Below are 18428 nucleotides of genomic sequence, written 5' to 3' on the forward strand. Positions count from 1 at the left end.
GGCTGCAGCTATTTCAGACACAAAGTAAATTACATCAACGGCAACAGGGAAGGGCAAGGTTGCAAAGAGTTCCTTCAAAATATCTTCCATATATTGCAGGAAGATTCCCTTAATGAAATTACCTGTCATCGTGTTCATATATGTTCAATCCCAAAGCATCAACTCCAAGCCAAAGCTCCGAACCCTTTTTGTTTTTGATATTGAAATAGTTGACTCCATACATTTCAAGATCTTGAGCTATTTTGAGATATTCCATCATGGCATCCTCTCTATTAATGAAAATGTTAATTTTAAACAATATTTAAAATATCAATAAACTGAGGGCAGAGATCAATAAACAATATCAAAAATCTTCAGATGCTGGAAATGAGAAACAAAAACCGAAAACACTGGAAGTAATCATCTTAGGCAACATCTGTTGAATGAGGAACAGCTGCTGTTTCTGGTCAAAGACCCTTAATCAAAATGGGCAAACAGAACAGCTTCTTTCATATTTTCTGCTACATTGCTACAAATCTTTCTTTTTTTTTATAAACTGTTTGAATTAGAAGTTAAAACAAATTACATAATCCATTTAAAGCAAAGTCATTTATATATTAAAAACTTGCCTCCCCCTTAAAAGCAAATTAGAAAATGGAAAATTATACTGTTAGCTCAAAAACCTCTGAATTACCAGGATTATTTTCAGCTTTAAAACTGGTTGGATCCATAGTCCTGGTACATAATCTATTCATACAGAATGTCAAAGTGCTTGGCACTTGGTTTAACTTTTCAACAGAACTCATTTGCAATAACAAATCTGGAAAAAGACCATTGTTGATACAAGAGTTTTAGTTCGGTACTGAGTAATAAAATTGGATTTGGGCAAAAAAAAAAGAAAAAACCCACATTTTCCACTAGCCTTTATTCTCAATTGATTCAGAGCCTGAATAAAAAAAACTCAAAACCATCACTTCAAACATCAAAACAAGCAAAACACATCATTGCAAATGCATTAAAAGTGTAGAACCATTTTTACTTCAAGTACAAATAGCTTTAATTACAAACTTGGGAAATATTAATTCATTAAATCCCATCACTAGAAGGACAGACCTATAGAACAGAGATGAGGAGGAAGTTCTTTACTAGAGGGTAGTGAATCTGTGGAATTTATTGCCACATACGGCCGCAGACGCCAAGTCATTATGTATACTTAAAGTGGAGGAAGATAGGTTCTTGATTCAAAGGTTCATTTTATTATCAAAGATTTGTCTTCTGGGGGGGTGTCACGTGATGACGTGGGATTGAGACGTGTAAATCCAGCTCTCCCGCAACAAGTCAGTAAAGTACTGTTTAACCAAAACAAAGTTAGTAAATATTTTCTGAAAACTATTTATAAACTTTGTAAGATTACTTTACAATATGCCTCCTAAACCGCAACAAAAGAAGTCTGCTGTTGCGAAGCAGCCGCGAGACGGGAAGAAAAAAGGGCCTACTGCAACGATGGAGCCTCGGACTCAGGTTGGATCTCCTTCGGTAGAACAGGGAGCAACGGCGGTGGCAACGGCTTCTTCGAAGAAGCGCATGCGCAAAGAAGAGCGCATGCGCAAACCGACAACACAAACTACAAGAACCGACAGCCACTGCAATTGAAAATGACTCAGAGTCAGAATCGGATTCTGCAGAGAACATAGATGAAGAAGAGGAGGAAGAACTGGAAGCGATTGGAAGTAAAGGAGATGATAGTGATATGAGAGAAGCTATATTGCAATTAACGGCTGAATTAAGAAAAGTAAGAGAAGAACTTAGAGATACGAAGATGTGCTATGATAAAGTTATGGCAAGACAGGACAAAATGGATAAGAAGCTTCAGAAGATGGAAAGAGCAATGGGGCATATGAATGATAGAGTGGAAAAAACAGAAAATGATTTGCTTGTCTGGAATTCGGAAAGAAACCGACTCTTGGAGAAAGTGGACATGTTGGAAAATTTTAGTAGACGTAATAATATTAAAATTGTTGGTCTTAAAGAAGGTATGGAGGGAGATAAACCAATAGAATTTTTTCTAAGATGGATCCCGGATGTTTTGCAAATGGAAGAGGAGGTTCGATCAATTGAAATTGAGCGGACACATAGAGCTTTAAGACCAAAACCAAAAGATGACCAATATCCACGATCAATTTTAATAAAATTCTTGAAAGGATTCTACAGGCAGCTGCTCGAGCTGCCAAAGATAGAAAAGGGCCATTGATAATTGAAGGGAACAAAGTTTTTTTCTATCCTGATACGAACTTTTGAAGAGAAGGAAGAAATTTAATCCAGTGAAAAAAACCCTATGGGAGCATGGATATCAATTTACACTGCGTTATCCTGCAACTTAAGATTTTTTTTGTCTGGTGGAGATAAAAGATTTTTTGATGATTATCAGAAAGCAGAGCAGTTTGTGCGAGATTCTCTGAAAACTCACCAGACACAAGAATGAACCTAGGAGAGCGAGATAGATTGAAGATGAAGATTGGGTTAAAGAATGGACTTGATGGATTTTTGAAGCTGGATGAATGTATAAATATATTATTAATTATACCAGGGGGGTAAGAAAGGTTAAAACTGGAGGAATATTAGTTGGGAATAGTAATACTAATTGTGTCTATGTATGTATGTATGTGTATATATACACACACATTATATATATATATATATACATACACACACATACACATATATACATACACATACATATTATATATACACATATATAATGTTTTTTTGTTGCGGGGGAGCTGGAAGAAGCACTGATCGATTGCTACGCTAGTCATGTGTTCAAGCGTGGCTTTTGCAACGACCCGCAAAATGGAGGGGGGTAGTGTTGTGTATCCTTTCGTTCACAACATTAGTGGGGGGGTATTTTGTTTTTTTTTGAACTTTTTCCTTCTTCTTTTTTTCTTTCTGCCTGGAAGGTTGGGAGGGAGACACAAAGCAACATGGTGAAGTTTAAAGAGATTCCCCAAGGAACTACGAAAGTTGAGAAGATAAATAATGTTTTAGATTGGAGTAACTTTGCGAAGAATAATGACTAATTTATTGAATTTTTTGAGTTTTAATGTTAACGGGCTTAATGGACCAGTGAAAAGAAAAAGAATCTTAACACATATTAAAAAAATGAAGATATGTTTAGCTTGCTTTTTTTTTTAAAAACAGGAAACGCACCTAACGGAAACAGAACATCAGAAGCTAAAGAGAGATTGGGTGGGTAGTGTTGTTGCGGCTTCATTTAATTCAAAAGCGAGGGGAGTAGCAATTTTGATCAATAAAACATTACCAATTAGAATACAAAATGTAATAACCGATTCTGCGGGGAGATATGTGATTATACATTGTCAACTTTTTTCTGAACTATGGACTTTTATGAATATTTATGCACCAAACAAAAATGATGCAAAATTCATACAAGAAGCTTTTCTGAATTTGGCAGATCCGCATGAAAAAATATTAATTGGAGGAGACTTTAATTCTTGCTTAGACCCAGTCTTAGATAGATCAACCAAGGCTGTTATAAAATCGAAGGTAGTAAATTTAACTTTATCATTGATGAAGGATTTAAATCTGATTGATATATGGAGAAGAATCAATCCTAAAGAAAGAGACTATTCGTTCTACTCCCATAGACATAAAACTTGCTCAAGGATGGATTTGTTTCTATTATCAATGCATATTCAACACAGAGTGAAAAATATGGAATATAAAGCAAGAATATTATCAGATCATTCTCCTTTATTAATGACAATAATAATGGCTGATAAGGAAGAAGTGGCTTATAGATGGAGATTAAATTCAACATTATTAAAACGTCAAGATTTTTGTGATTTTATGAAAAAGCAGATTCAATTTTTTTTGGATACAAATTTTCATTCAGTGGATGATAAATTTATATTATGGGATGCGATGAAAGCATATCTTAGGGGCCAGATAATAAGTTATACGTCTAAAATTAGAAAGAATATATGGCAGAACTAGATCAATTGGAAAAAGAGATTACAAAAATAGAAAAAGAATCTCAAAGATATATGTCAGAAGAAAAACGAAAACAACTTGTCAATAAGAAGTTACAATATAATACGCTTCAGACATATAGAATGGAAAAAGCAATTACAAGAACTAAACAAAGCTATTATGAGTTAGGTGAGAGAGCACATAAAATTCTTGCCTGGCAGTTGAAAACAGAACAAGCTTCCAAAACAATAAATGCAATTAGAACAAGGGCAAATAAAATCTCATAAACCTCTTGAAATAAACGAAACTTTTAAAAATTTCTATTCTGAATTATATCAATCAGAATCCCAAAATGATGTTAATGAGATAGAAAGGTTTTTATCACAAGTTTCTCTTCCAAAATTGAATTTGGAAGAACAGAAGGGATTAGATATGCCTCTTACAATAAAAGAAGTTGAAGAAGCTTTGGGATCACTCCAAAGTAATAAATCTCCAGGTGAAGATAGTTTTCCACCTGAATTTTATAAAAAATTTAAAGATTTATTATTTCCTTTTTTTACGGAACTAATATGTCAAGCAGAAAAAATACATAAACTTCCAGAATCTTTTTCAACAGCGATTGTAATAGTATTGACAAAAAAAGACAGAGATCCTATGAAACCAGCATCATATAGGCCTATTTCTTTATTGAATACGGATTATAATAATAGCAAAAATTTTATCGAATAGATTATCTAAATATTTACGAAAATTAATACATATGGATCAAACAGGATTTATTAAAAATAGACAATTGGCAGATAATGTAACTCAGCTACTCAGTATAATTCATTTGGCACAAAAAAGGAAGAGTATAGTAGTAGCTTTGGATGCAGAAAAAGCATTTGATAGATTAGAATGGGATTTTTTATTTAAAGTACTAGAAAAATATGGGTTAGGAACATCTTTTATAAATTGGATTAAAACTTTAAATTCTAACCCTAAAGCTAAAGTGGTGACAAACTCTCAAATTTCAACACCATTCCAGTTAAAAAGGTCAACTAGACAAGGTTGTCCACTATCACCTGCTTTATTTGTATTGGCAATAGAGCCATTAGCAGAACTAATTAGAATTGATCCAGATATTATGGGTTTTAGTGTTAATCAGGAGGAATATAAAATTAAAATTTTTGCCGATGATGTTTTGATCTATTTAACAAATCCACAATATTCGTTATATAAATTATCTTCTAGATTGGATGAATATGGGAAGGTATCAGGTTACAAAATAAATTGGGATAAAAGTGAAATTTTACCTCTTACTAAAGGAGACTATAGTCAATGTCGATTAGTAACCCAATTTAGATGGCCGGTAAATGGTATAAAATATTTAGGTATAAGACTTGATAATGATCTAAAGAATTTATATAAATTTAATTATTTACACTATTGAAAAAAATTCAAGAAGATCTTGACAAATGGATGATATTACCAATAACATTAGTAGATAGAGTCAATGTTGTAAAAATGAATATATTTCCTAGATTACAGTATCTGTTTCAAACATTACCAATACAATTGCCACAGAAATTTTTTCAAGAGTTAAATAAATGTGTGAGAAAATTTCTTTGGAAAGGTAAAATGTCAAGAATATTATTGGAAAAATTGACATGTAAATTTGGGTTAGGAGGGTTACAACTTCCAAACTTTAAAAACTATTATAAAGCAAATCAACTTAGACTTATTACATCTTTCTTCGATGATCGAAAACCAGCATGGATTAAAATAGAACTAGACAAGATAGGAGAAAATAGACCTGAAGATTTTATATATAAATGGGAATCTAAATTGATACAGGAAAAGAAAGAATCTCCTATATTAACACATTTGATTGATCTATGGAATAAGATAAATGTTGATAATGAAACACAGAAATCTCTATTAGCAAGGAGACCTTTGTTCCAAAACAGACTTATTCCTTTTACAATGGACAATCAACTTTTATATAATTGGTATCAAAAAGGGATTAAATTTATAGGAGATTGTTTTGAACGAGGTATATTGATGTCATTTGAATAATTAAAGGATAAATATAAAATATCTAATACTTTCTTTTGTTACTTTCAATTAAGGGCTTACTTAAAAGGTAAGCTGGGTCAAAGAATGCTTTTGCCAAAACCTAATGAAATTGAAATTTTAATCCAAAAAGGGAAAATTAAAAAATTTATTTCTTGTATGTATAATTTGATTCAAGAACAGATAATTAAACAAGGAACCCATAAGTCAAAGCAAAAATAGGAAACAGATCTGAATATTATTATTGATGAAACAAATTGGTCAAGACTTTGTCTTGACAGTATGACAAATACAATAAATGTTCAACTTAGATTAGTACAATATAATTTTTTTACATCAATTATATATTACACCACAAAAAATAAATAGATTAAATTCAAATTTTTCTGACAAATGTTTTCGGTGTAATCAAGAAATTGGTACTTTTTTTACATTCTACTTGGTCTTGTTTTAAAATTCAACCCCTTTGGATAAATTTAAGAATCTTATTGGAACAAATTACTGCAATTCAACTTCCACATAACCCTGTATTATTTTTATTAGGTGATATTGAAGGGATAAAACCGAAACTTAAATTGAATAAATATCAGAAAGAATTTATAAAAATTGCATTGGCAGTAGCTAAGACGACTATAGCAGTTACTTGGAAATCTGATTCGTATTTAAGTATGGATCGTTGGAATAATGAAATGGCTAGTTCTATTCCACTTGAAAAAATTACTTATAATTTGAGATAAATATGTAACATTTTTGAATATTTGGCGCCCTTATTTACAAAAGATAGGATGGCATATTTAAGTGCTCCGATAAAGACTTTGGTCACTTGGGGAAAGTAACGAATAATTATACCAAATTCATTTTGAATCCCATGGAGCATGTGGAAACCTTCCAATAACCAGGCGGTTCTTTTCTTTTTTTTTCTTTTTCTTTCTTTTTAGGTAGGACTATATATGGGGGGGGGGGAGGGTTAAGGGGAAGGGGGAGGGTAGATTCTTTTTTTCATGTATTCTTTTTGAAAATTCAATAAAAATTATATTAAAAAAAGATTTGTCTTCTCCAGAGACCCATAGAATACAGAAAACCATAGTAGTTGAAAGAATCTCCTCCCACACAAAAAGAAACAAAAACTTGCAAACCCCAAACCTCCCCAACCCTTCCTTTGCACAATACTAATACACCCACATGGAGAAACAAGGACACCAAACCCCAAACCTCAGCCCATCAATCAGCAACAAGAAAGAATGGGTGAGAACATGCCCAATCCACAAGTCTCAGAAGTTTAATAACATCTCCAAGAGCATCGGGAACCAGTGGCCCCTCCGAGGAAAGAAACTCAAACCCAGTAGTCCCTCCAAGGGCAATATTAGTAAGGATGTCAATGGTTAAGGGCGGCAGGAGAATGGGGTTGAGAGGGATAGTAAATCAGCCATGATGAAATGGCAGGGCAGACTCAATGGAATGAATGGCCTAATTCTGCTCCTGTCTTATGGTTTCTAACATTATCATCAATATACACTCAGTGGCCATTTATTAGGTACTTCCTGTGGCGACTGAGTGAATGCTTGTGGTCTTCTGCTGCTGTAGCCCATCCACTACAAGATTCAACACGCGAGTTCAAAGATGCTCTTCTGCACACCACTGCTGAAACACGTGGTTATTTGAGTTATTATCACCTTCCTGTCAGCTTGAACCAGTCTGCCCATTCTCCTCAAACTCTCTCATTAACAAGATGCTTTCAACCACAGAAATGTTGCTTACTGGATTTTTTTTTTTTTTTTGTTTTTCACACCATGCTCTGTAAGCGAGTGAAAATGCCAGCAGATCAGCAGTTTCTGAAAAACTCAAATCACGCCGTTTGTTACCAACAATCACTCCATGGTCAAAGTCACCTAGATCACATTTCTTCCCCATTCTGATGTTTGTTCTGAACCTCTTGACCATTTCTGCATGCTTTCATGCAGGGAGTCGCTACACGATTGGCTGATTGTTGCTTTCAGATAAGATGGCAGTGCGGCTGGATGCAGCAACCTCTCCGGGGCCAACCACAGGTGTTTTCCTCTTTTTTTTAAAATATAAGAAAGTCTTTTTTTTACAACTGTAAGGCACTGCTGGACATTAAGAACTTCAAATATTGCAGGTCTACCACAACAGTGAGTTACTCAGTGGCAGAGGAGCTTGACTTGGTGCAGACGATGTTAATGCCTGCCACAGAAAGTGTCGGGAGTCAGTGCACGAAGGTAGCTTTCAGTCTAACAGTCAAGCGGTTGCCTTGGATGCCTTTCTTGTAATCACAAGACCTTGTTGGACATTGGTAGCATAGAACAGCAGTCCCTAACGACCAGGGGGTAAAGCATGTGCTACCGGGCCGCGAGGAAACGATACGAGTCAGCTGCACCTTTCCTCATTCCCTGTCACGCCCACTATTGAACTTGAACATAGGGTTGCTAACTGTCCTGTATTTGCCGGGACATCCCATATATTGGGCTAAACTGGTTTGTCCCATACGGGACCGCCCTTGTCCCGCATTTCCTATGAAACCCTTCGTGCCGAAATGGTGTAAAGCGCATAAGTAATTACCATTAATTTATATGGGAAAAATTTTTGAGCATTCCCAAACCCAAAAAATAACCCACCAAATAACACAAAACCTAAAATAACACTAACGTATAGTAAAAGCAGGAATGATAATGATAAGTACACAGCCTATATAAAGTAGAAATAATGTACATACAGTATAGTCAGGAAGATTAAGCCAAAACAGGTTTGTGGGAAAAAAAATTGGCACACATGCGCATGCGCACACAGGTGCCCGTGCAATGCTTCATGGTCATGGTAGTCTTTCCTGGGGTAAACACAAGTGTCCCGGGATTTGACTGCTACTTTTGTCCCTTATTTGGGAGTGAGAAAGTTGGCATCCCTAACTGTAAAAGACATGCTGAGGTGAGTTTAACCCTACTTGAACACCCCTCGCCGGTCGGCCGATCTGCAAGAATATTGTTGATATTAAACCAGTCCGCGGTGCAAAAAGAGGTTGGGGACCCCTGGCATAGAATACTGCAAGTCCAGTTCACTGGTGAGACCAACAGTCAGTAAGCTGCTTGGCCTCGGTTCCAGCAAGGACTAGGCTGCATGCCGCGGTGTTGCCAGTTGCAGCCGCCAGGAGGAGAGCTGGTGTGGCACAATGCTGGATTGGGGGCAGGCCCCTCCCATTGGTGCTGCCCTCCAGTGTTCATTCAGTGGAAGACCAGGTAGATTGTATGTGGGTGTTCACCTTTGGACTGTTGAGAGCTTGTTCTTGCCGACAACATTCATGCTCCATCAATCTACGGGACATGTCACTTAGGGATTTGGGCTATATTATAACTTTTTGTGTGACTACATGCTTATGCCATCTCATTTGTGTTCCATGTCCCCTTGCTGGGTCTGACGGTTGGCACCTTGGCCCAGAGGAATGCAGTCTCATTTAGCTGTATTCATGGGGATTCATGTATGGTTGAATGACAATGAAACTGGAAATTTGAATGGATATTTGCACTAATGAGCATCTGTACAAGTGTACCTAATAAAGTGGCCACTGAGTATATGTGCTTACCATTTTAGAACTGAACAAGGTGTTCCAGATAATGAAGGAAATGACTACAATAGAAATTATGATGAAAGGATTAGGGAGTGAAAACTGCAGTGATCCTGACTCTATATAAAACAACTCAAATTACAATTTCAGATTCACTGAAATAGTTAAAACTAAGACCTGATCATTCCTCGGTGCTCTTCATGCCAGATTTGGATTCGATCCTCCCACTGTTCTTTGTTCAACTTGTGCTGTTCCAGGACGCTGAAAGGAGAAGCAAATGGTTCACACAATTATCAGACAAAAAAAGAAGTCCCACACAAAATGGAGAACAGCTTCTGTCGTCAGTCTGTATTGGGTTTTACGTGCATAAATAGATCACATTTGGAATAAACTTTAAATCAGCAAGAGCACCATAATTTCGAAGGAGTGGGCAGTTGAAAAACCAGCTAGCAGTTTTCCTTTTCTTCCCATTGAATTGTGCAACAATGCAGCAGCTGTTGACTGATAATTGAACTACTAATTTACTCCACACAAATCCGCAATGACAAGTAAAAGACAATTCTGTTCAGTTCAGGATGCCAAAAATTTAAGAACAAACAGTCTAAACACCACCTATATTTTCAAAATTCTGTAAATGCAGGAGAAAGGACAGTTTTGCAGGAGTTCCCTGAAGGGATAGCTTTGAAAACCAGTGGGTGAGCCAGAGACAAACTTGAAAGGCTAATTTACCTTTGATCATTAAGAACTCTCAGTCTGCAAAACCAGATAAGGTTCTAACTGGCGAGGCTACACCTTTAATGGGAAAAATGATTGAAACGTCTGGGCAGACAATGAAAGGGGGCATGTGCAGACACAAGGACAGGCAAAGTGATGAAAAAAATTTAAGGCGTGGTACCGCCCTTAATTACTCCCAATTAATTACAATAAGTTATAACTCAAAAGATTTCAGGATTATTACCAAGAGGAGACAATCAGCATCTTCAACACACCGCATTAGGAAAGCGCAACAATGTCCAACTTGTACAAGAAAATTTATTCATCTGTTCAAAATCAGCATATCCTAATCACTGATTAAAAGAGCCTCAGATGAACCAGGTTTGTGAAATCTTAACTCCTAACAGTCATTAAGTTGACCTTAATGTAATTGTTCATTCCCTAGGCACTCTCGTTTTCCCCCCAAGAACTGTGAAACAAACCAGGTTACTTGACTGCATTTCACTTTGGGCCACACATTGGTACACCAGCTATTCCCATTTCCTTGGTGAACAACTTTAGCCCAATTAGCTTCTATGAAGTCTGTCCTTGATACGTTGTTACCTACACGGTCCACAATTCCAACAAAAGTATGTCCAATTTCCTTCATTCCATCTCAATTTGAGATTACCCAAATCTGTTGCTCATGGTCCACAACTCATACCAAATCCATTTAGTCCATCCATCATTTTGCCATTTTAAAATCTATTTTACTTGAACTAACACATTTTCCCTGAATTTTGTTCCACCTCTGGCCTATTGACCATCAGATATACATTTCTCCAATCCTGGCATCCAGAGCATCCAAAATTTCATCATTTCTGGTGTCATCTATCAAATGTAGCAACTCTGAAACACTTCAAGTTTCTCTCTACCTCGAGGTGTACTACATTAAACCAGCTAATTTTTCAGAGAATCAACTTTTGCTTTGAGGGAATAGGTTACAAGGAATTCTATTCCAGTTCTTAGCAACTTAGGGTTCACATCACTAAAGAACATTGTATTAAATTCCACAACTCCTCATGTGGATTCTATAGAATGGTGTAGCACTGAACACCAAAATTGGGAGAGAAAACTCCTTATTTTGCACAGAATGTACAATACAGAGCTTTAGGGTACCAGTATCTGGGTCTTCTAGACTACAAAGCATCTTCACACAGAGAGTGGTGAATCTATGGAATTCTCTGCCACAGGAAACAGTTGAGGCCAGTTCATTGGCTATATTTAAGAGGGAGTTAGATATGGCCCTTGTGGCTAAAGGGATCAGGGGTATGGGGGAGGGGGGGGGGGAGAAGGAAGGCTGATACAGGGTTCTGAGTTGGATGATCAGCCATGATCATACTGAATGGCGGTGCAGGCTCGAACGGCCGAATGGCCTACTCCTGCACCTATTTTCTATGTTTCTACCCTTCTCTACTGTAATAGAAAAATTTAATATAAAATCACCTGTTCATCTTGACACTGAAAAAGAGTTAAGACGTAACTTACATTAAATTTCTAAACAATCTAGGTTTATAAAAATATAACTTGTTCAACAATTAACATACTAAACAAAATACAAAGGTAATAGATTAATTGTTACAAGCAGTTAGACCACAAGGCAGAGAACATTTTCCAACACAAAGACGAGCTGAAGAAGTTATTAACCAACACAAAATCAGGACATAGATTGGGCACAAGTAGCAGGTAGTAATAATATAATATTACTGGTATTTAAAACCAGCCAACATCAATATTATATGAAAATAATTTCATTTTAGAACAATCCATAATGCACTTCAATGTAATGTATAAAAGTTTTCAAAAGATGGTCACTTGTGTAATTAAATCAATTTTCTCAACTCTTCTATAGCATAAACTGGATACCATCTGCTCAAATGGTACCTGCAATTCTTGCTACGGGCAGCAAGTTATCCTCCTGCATTAAAAACCAATCACATCAAGATTAAATCATGTGCCCAACTAACATCTGGACAAGGATATATTGGTATCTAGGTAGTGGTCAGGAGCAAAAAAAATTCCTGATCCTCTTACTAAATCTTGAAATGGTTGCCCCAATAGAAATTTTTCATTTTACACAGCCCCCAAATTTAAAATGTTACTCTTAGTCTGTTTGAGGTTATATACTCCACCTCTGTAATAAGACTGATCTTAAGGTAGAACTCTCATTTAGTCAGATTATCAACCATATTGTCATATCGATAACTAAGCAAATTCCCAGTTTTAAAAAACCTGAGAAATGTTTTTCTATTTTGCCTTTCCAATGAAACCCTGAAAAATGGCTTCCATTCTACATTTGAATCATTTTGGAACTAGAAAAAATTGCGCCTACAAGTGATCAAACATTTCCTCTGTGAAAAAAAAATTCCATGTTTTAAAAATGTTCTAACACAACCTTACTATTTTGACAGAAGTGAACTAGATGGTACATACTGAAGAGGAACAAGTTTAAAATATGGTTACTTTGAAACTTTCATTCGTAAGGCCAGTGATGTTGCGGGGATGGAACTGGACTCTCTGACAGTGGTATCTGAAAAGAGGATGCTGTCCAAGTTGCATGCCATCTTGGTCAATGTCTCCAATTCACTACATAATGGCCTCACGTTTGTCCCCTTTCGCCCACACCTCAGCTAGTTCCGTGTTCGCCACGATGCGGAACTTTTCTTCCGCCGTCTCCGAGCCTACTTCTTCGGCAAGGACTCTTCCACCCCCACCGATGACCCCTTCTCCCGTCTTCAACCCTCCTCTTCTTCATGGACACCCCGCTCTGGTCTTCTGCCTGCTCTGGATCTCTTTATTGCCAACTGCCGACGGGACATCAACCGTCTTGACTTCACCGCACCTTGTCCCCATTCCAACCTCACTCCTTCGGAACGCTCTGCTCTCCACTCCCTCCGCACTAATCCTAACATTATTATTAAACCCGCTGATAAAGGGGGTGCTGTTGTAGTCTGGCGTACTGACCTCTACCTTGCCGAGGCACAGCAACAACTTGCGGATACCTCCTCTTATTTACCCCTCGATCGTGACCCCACTAAGGAGCACCAGGCCATTGTCTCCCACACTATCAACGACTTTATCCGCTCAGGGGATCTCCCATCCACTGCTACCAACCTTATAGTTCCCACACCCCGCACTTCCCATTTCTACCTCCTACCCAAGATCCACAAACCTGCCTGTCCTGGCCGACCTATTGTCTCAGCTTGCTCCTGCCCCACCGAACTCGTTTCTGCATACCTCGACACTGTTTTATCACCCCTTGTTCAATCCCTTCCGACCTATGTTCGTGACACTTCTCACGCTCTTAAACTTTTCGATGATTTTAAGTTCCCTGGCCCCCACCGCTTTATTTTCACCATGGATGTCCAGTCCCTATATACTTCCAGTCCCTATATACTTCCATCCCCCATCAGGAAGGTCTCAAAGCTCTACGCTTCTTTTTGGATTCCAGACCTAATCAGTTCCCCTCTACCACCACTCTGCTCCGTCTAGCGGAATTAGTCCTTACTCTTAATAATTTCTCCTTTTGCTCCTCCCATTTCCTCCAAACTAAAGGTGTAGCTATGGGCACCCGTATGGGTCCTAGCTATGCCTGACTTTTTGTTGGGTTTGTGGAACAATCTATGTTCCGTGCCTATTCTGGTATCTGTCCCCCACTTTTCCTTCGCTACATCGACGACTGCATTGGCGCTGCTTCCTGCACGCATGCAGAACTCGTTGACTTTATTAACTTTGCCTCCAACTTTCACCCTGCCCTCAAGTTTACCTGGTCCATTTCCGACACCTCCCTCCCCTTTCTAGATCTTTCTGTCTCTGTCTCTGGAGACAGCTTATCCACTGATGTCTACTATAAGCCTACTGACTCTCACAGCTATCTGGACTATTCCTCTTCTCACCCTGTCTCTTGCAAAAACGCCATCCCCTTCTCGCAATTCCTCCGTCTCCGCCGCATCTGCTCTCAGGATGAGGCTTTTCATTCTAGGACGAGGGAGATGTCTTCATTTTTTAAAGAAAGGGGCTTCCCTTCCTCCACTATCAACTCTGCTCTTAAACGCATCTCCCCCATTTCACGTACATCTGCTCTCACTCCATCCTCCCACCACCCCACTAGGAATAGGGTTCCCCTGGTCCTCACCTACCACCCCACCAGCCTCCGGGTCCAACATATTATTCTCCGTAACTTCCACCACCTCCAACGGGATCCCACCACTAAGCATATCTTTCCCTCCCCCCCTCTCTCTGCATTCCGCAGGGATCGCTCCCTACACAACTCCCTTGTCCATTCGTCCCCCCCATCCCTCCCCACTGATCTCCCTCCTGGTACTTATCCGTGTAAGCGGAACAAGTGCTACACATGCCCTTACACTTCCTCCCTTACCACCATTCAGGGCCCCAAACAGTCCTTCCAGGTGAGGCATCACTTCACCTGTGAGTCGACTGGGGTGATATACTGCGTCCGGTGCTCCCGATGTGGCCTTTTATATATTGGTGAGACCCGACGCAGACTGGGAGACCGCTTCGCTGAACATCTATGCTCTGTCCGCCAGAGAAAGCAGGATCTCCCAGTGGCCACACATTTTAATTCCACATCCCATTCTGACATGTCTATCCACGGCCTCCTCTACTGTAAAGATGAAGCCACACTCAGGTTGGAGGAACAACACCTTATATTCCGTATGGGTAGCCTCCAACCTGATGGCATGAACATTGACTTCTCTAACTTCTGCTAGGCCCCACCTCCCCCTCGTACCCCATCTGTTACTCTTTTTTATGCACACATTCTTTCTCTCACTCTCCTTTTTCTCCCTCTGTCCCTCTGAATATACCTCTTGCCCATCCTCTGGGTTCCCCCCCCACTGTCTTTCTTCCCGGACCTCCTGTCCCATGATCCTCTCGTATCCCCTTTTGCCTATCACCTGTCCAGCTCTTGGCTCTATCCCTCCCCCTCCTGTCTTCTCCTATCATTTTGCATCTCCCCCTCCCCCTCCAACTTTCAAATCCCTTACTCACTCTTCCTTCAGTTAGTCCTGACGAAGGGTCTCGGCCTGAAACGTCGACTGTACCTCTTCCTAGAGATGCTGCCTGGCCTGCTGCGTTCACCAGCAACTTTGATGTGTGTTGCTTGAATTTCCAGCATCTGCAGAATTCCTGTTGTTTACATAATGTACTGGTTGGGCACAGGAGTACATTCAGCCAGAGACTCATTCCACCAAGATGCAACACAGAGCGTCATAGGAAGTCATTCCTGCCTGTGGCCATCAAACTTTACAACTCCTCCCTTGGAGGGTCAGACACCCTGAGCCAATAGGCTGGTCCTGGACTTATTTCATAATTTACTGGTATAATTTACATATTACTATTTAACTATTTATGGTTCTATTTAATATTTATGGTGCAACTGTAACGAAAACCAATTTACCCCGGGATCAATAAAGTATGACTATGAAACAAAGATACTCACCGCTGAGGGAGGAGGCGATCATTTGACAGGTAACCAGTTTTATGGGTCTCTTTATTGAAATCCCCATATTTGACCTGAACAGCATAAGAAGCCAGCAGCACTGCAGTTTCTGGGGGACAGTAGATGTCATCATTCAGAATACCCTCTTTCACTTGTAGAAAGAAGAGGCGCTGGGTGATGTCCTGAATTAGTTCTTCAGATACATCTTCTGGAAAGAATTTTGCTCTGAACTTGAAAAGAAGTGGGCTTTCCTTACGGACATCCTGCTGGGTTACCTAAAAAGAGAAATAAGGAAATTTAAAATTAAAACACAAATATTATACCCCTGTGACGAGAGTACACAGATTAAGATGTTAACTGTCCTGTGCTGGCACCAGTGGGATCAGCAGTTGCTCTGCCACCTGTCTTCAGGAGAAAGAGAGATAAGGAAAACAATGGAGCAGCATTTGGAGATGTTAATGAAGGGACAGAAGGAGAGCTGTCAAGATCGGCTCCCCTTTGAACCCTGAACTGTTTGAAGTGATGGACAGGTGATACCCCAGCAGGGGGATAAAAAGGGACAGGTTCGCTAAGGCAAGACACACACGACACCATGAGGTAACGAGACCCTGGAAGCGGTGCGCCTCCCACAAGTCGATGGGAGTTTTGGAGGGCTGGTCGCGGGACCAAGCCATAGACGCACAGGGTGGAAAGGTACGATCGGCGGGAACCTGGCGTGTGTCCGCCCTTGCCTGGCTGCCAGGTTCACCGCAGAGAAACGATCGTATCTGGAAACGGAGGGGTCACAGTCGGTGACCTCAGAAGACATTACAAAGGGCTCGCCCGAAAGCTGACTGCGAAGAATATCGAAGGTCTGTGTGGAAGCCGTTTGAATATTCATTCGTTTTTGCTCTCTCTCTCCTTCTCCCCCACTGTCCATCAGTGATTACTGTGAACTGAACTCAATTGAACTGAACTTTGCGTCACTTTGAAACTGGTCCATTTACCCCTAGACAATGATAGAGCTTGATTGATCCTGTTATCCTAATTCTGTGTACATGTGTGTTTATCATTGCTGAACTGTTGCATTTATTATCCTTTTGATTAGAGTACTGTGTTGCTTGTTTCTTTAATAAAACTTTCTTAGTTCCAGTAATCCAGACTCTAACTAAGTGATCCATTTCTGCTGGTTTGGCAACCCAGTTACGGGGTACGTAACACCCCCAACACAAATATTATATCCCTATTCAAGCATTCAATCATAATTTAAATGCAATTGTTTGAGGATTATAATGTCCTCAGTTCAGTTTTCTGACTCTATAGAAATTGTATTTATGCAAAATGCAAATCCTGCAGCTAGCTATTCTACCAGGAGCAGCTACATGCCCAAGTACAGACAGGCGTAAGCACTAGCTGTTAACAACCCAGTAGAGTGCAAATGCTATCATTTTAACCTGTTAGAAAAGAAAGATACAATTGTGTATAAGATTGAGCACTATGATCTAGAATATACCAAAGTCCCTTTTATGACAAAGTAACCAGGTGATGCTCAATTGATAAAAACTTGTGCTTTTCATAGAATTATATCTCAGGACATGACCACTCAGCCTTTACAGATCACTTCAGTGAGTTGCTCTCTTAAATTACTTTTACCCCACCCAAAGCAATTCTGCATTTGTTTCCCCCACAACCTCAAATGTTTACTTTTCTCTTCTGAAGACTACAACCATTTTCCATTACCCAATCATGAAGTGCACTCAATAACCTTGTCTATTATTACTCAAAACAATTTCCTCATATTGCACCCATTTTCTTCTTTTTGCCGATCAAATATGCATATTTGGATTTTGATCAGATACTGGAAAAGAGTTTTGTTGTCCAGGGCAAAGCCTTTATAGATTGTAAATCAGCTCGACTTTCCATGCACCAAGGATCACCCCAGTTTCAACAGTGTATTCACACAAGTATTTCCGGAGCTCTCTGTGCCCTCTCAAAAGTCTCCAGAACAGCAAAAGAGATCAAACTAGTATCTGACTATTTGTCCTACAGCATTTTAACAGCAACACAAAAAATCGTATCACATACTCAGCGCAATTCCTCCTCATTCTTCCCAAAGTATCACCTTAATTTTTATCCCTCCCAATTTCATTTGACCCACTCCACCATAAAGATATTGGAACAGAATTCAGCCATGTGGCCCATTGTGTCTGCTCTGTCATTTAATTATGGCTGACTTTTTTCAGCTCCAATCTCATGCCTTCTTCCTACAACTCTTTACCAATCAAGAACCTATTGATCACTGCCTTAAATACATAGTGACTTGACATCCATAGCCCTCCATGGCAACAAATTCCAGAGACTAATCACCCTCCGGCTGAAGAAATCCCTCCACATTTCAGAGCCACTGCTTCATTTAGTGGTAGTGCCCTCTGATTTTACACTCTCTCTTAAGCCTTTGATAAAGTCCCACATAGGAGATTAGTGGGCAAAATTAGGGCACATGATATTGGGGGCAGAGTACCGACATGGATTGAAAATTGGCTGGCTGACAGAAAACAAAGAGTAGCAATTAATGGGTCCCTTTCAGAATGGCAGGCGGTGACCAGTGGGGTACTGCAGGGTTCAGTGCTGGGACCG

General features: G+C 39.2%; 1 protein-coding gene across 1 annotated transcript in view; it reads right to left on the bottom strand.

Annotated features, from left to right (window-relative positions):
• Positions 1–18428, bottom strand: part of msna (moesin a) — a 92021-nt gene that overhangs the window by 17761 nt on the left and 55832 nt on the right. Inside the window, exons 4-6 of the mRNA XM_063060911.1 lie at positions 15813–16087; positions 9776–9859; positions 123–269 (exon numbers count right to left, since the gene is read on the bottom strand). Of these exons, the coding sequence (XP_062916981.1) occupies positions 123–269; positions 9776–9859; positions 15813–16087 (506 nt within the window). The remainder of the gene's footprint in view (positions 1–122; positions 270–9775; positions 9860–15812; positions 16088–18428) is intronic.

Source organism: Mobula hypostoma, chromosome 10 (assembly GCF_963921235.1).
Source record: "Mobula hypostoma chromosome 10, sMobHyp1.1, whole genome shotgun sequence".
NCBI classification, from domain to species: Eukaryota; Metazoa; Chordata; class Chondrichthyes; order Myliobatiformes; family Myliobatidae; genus Mobula; species Mobula hypostoma.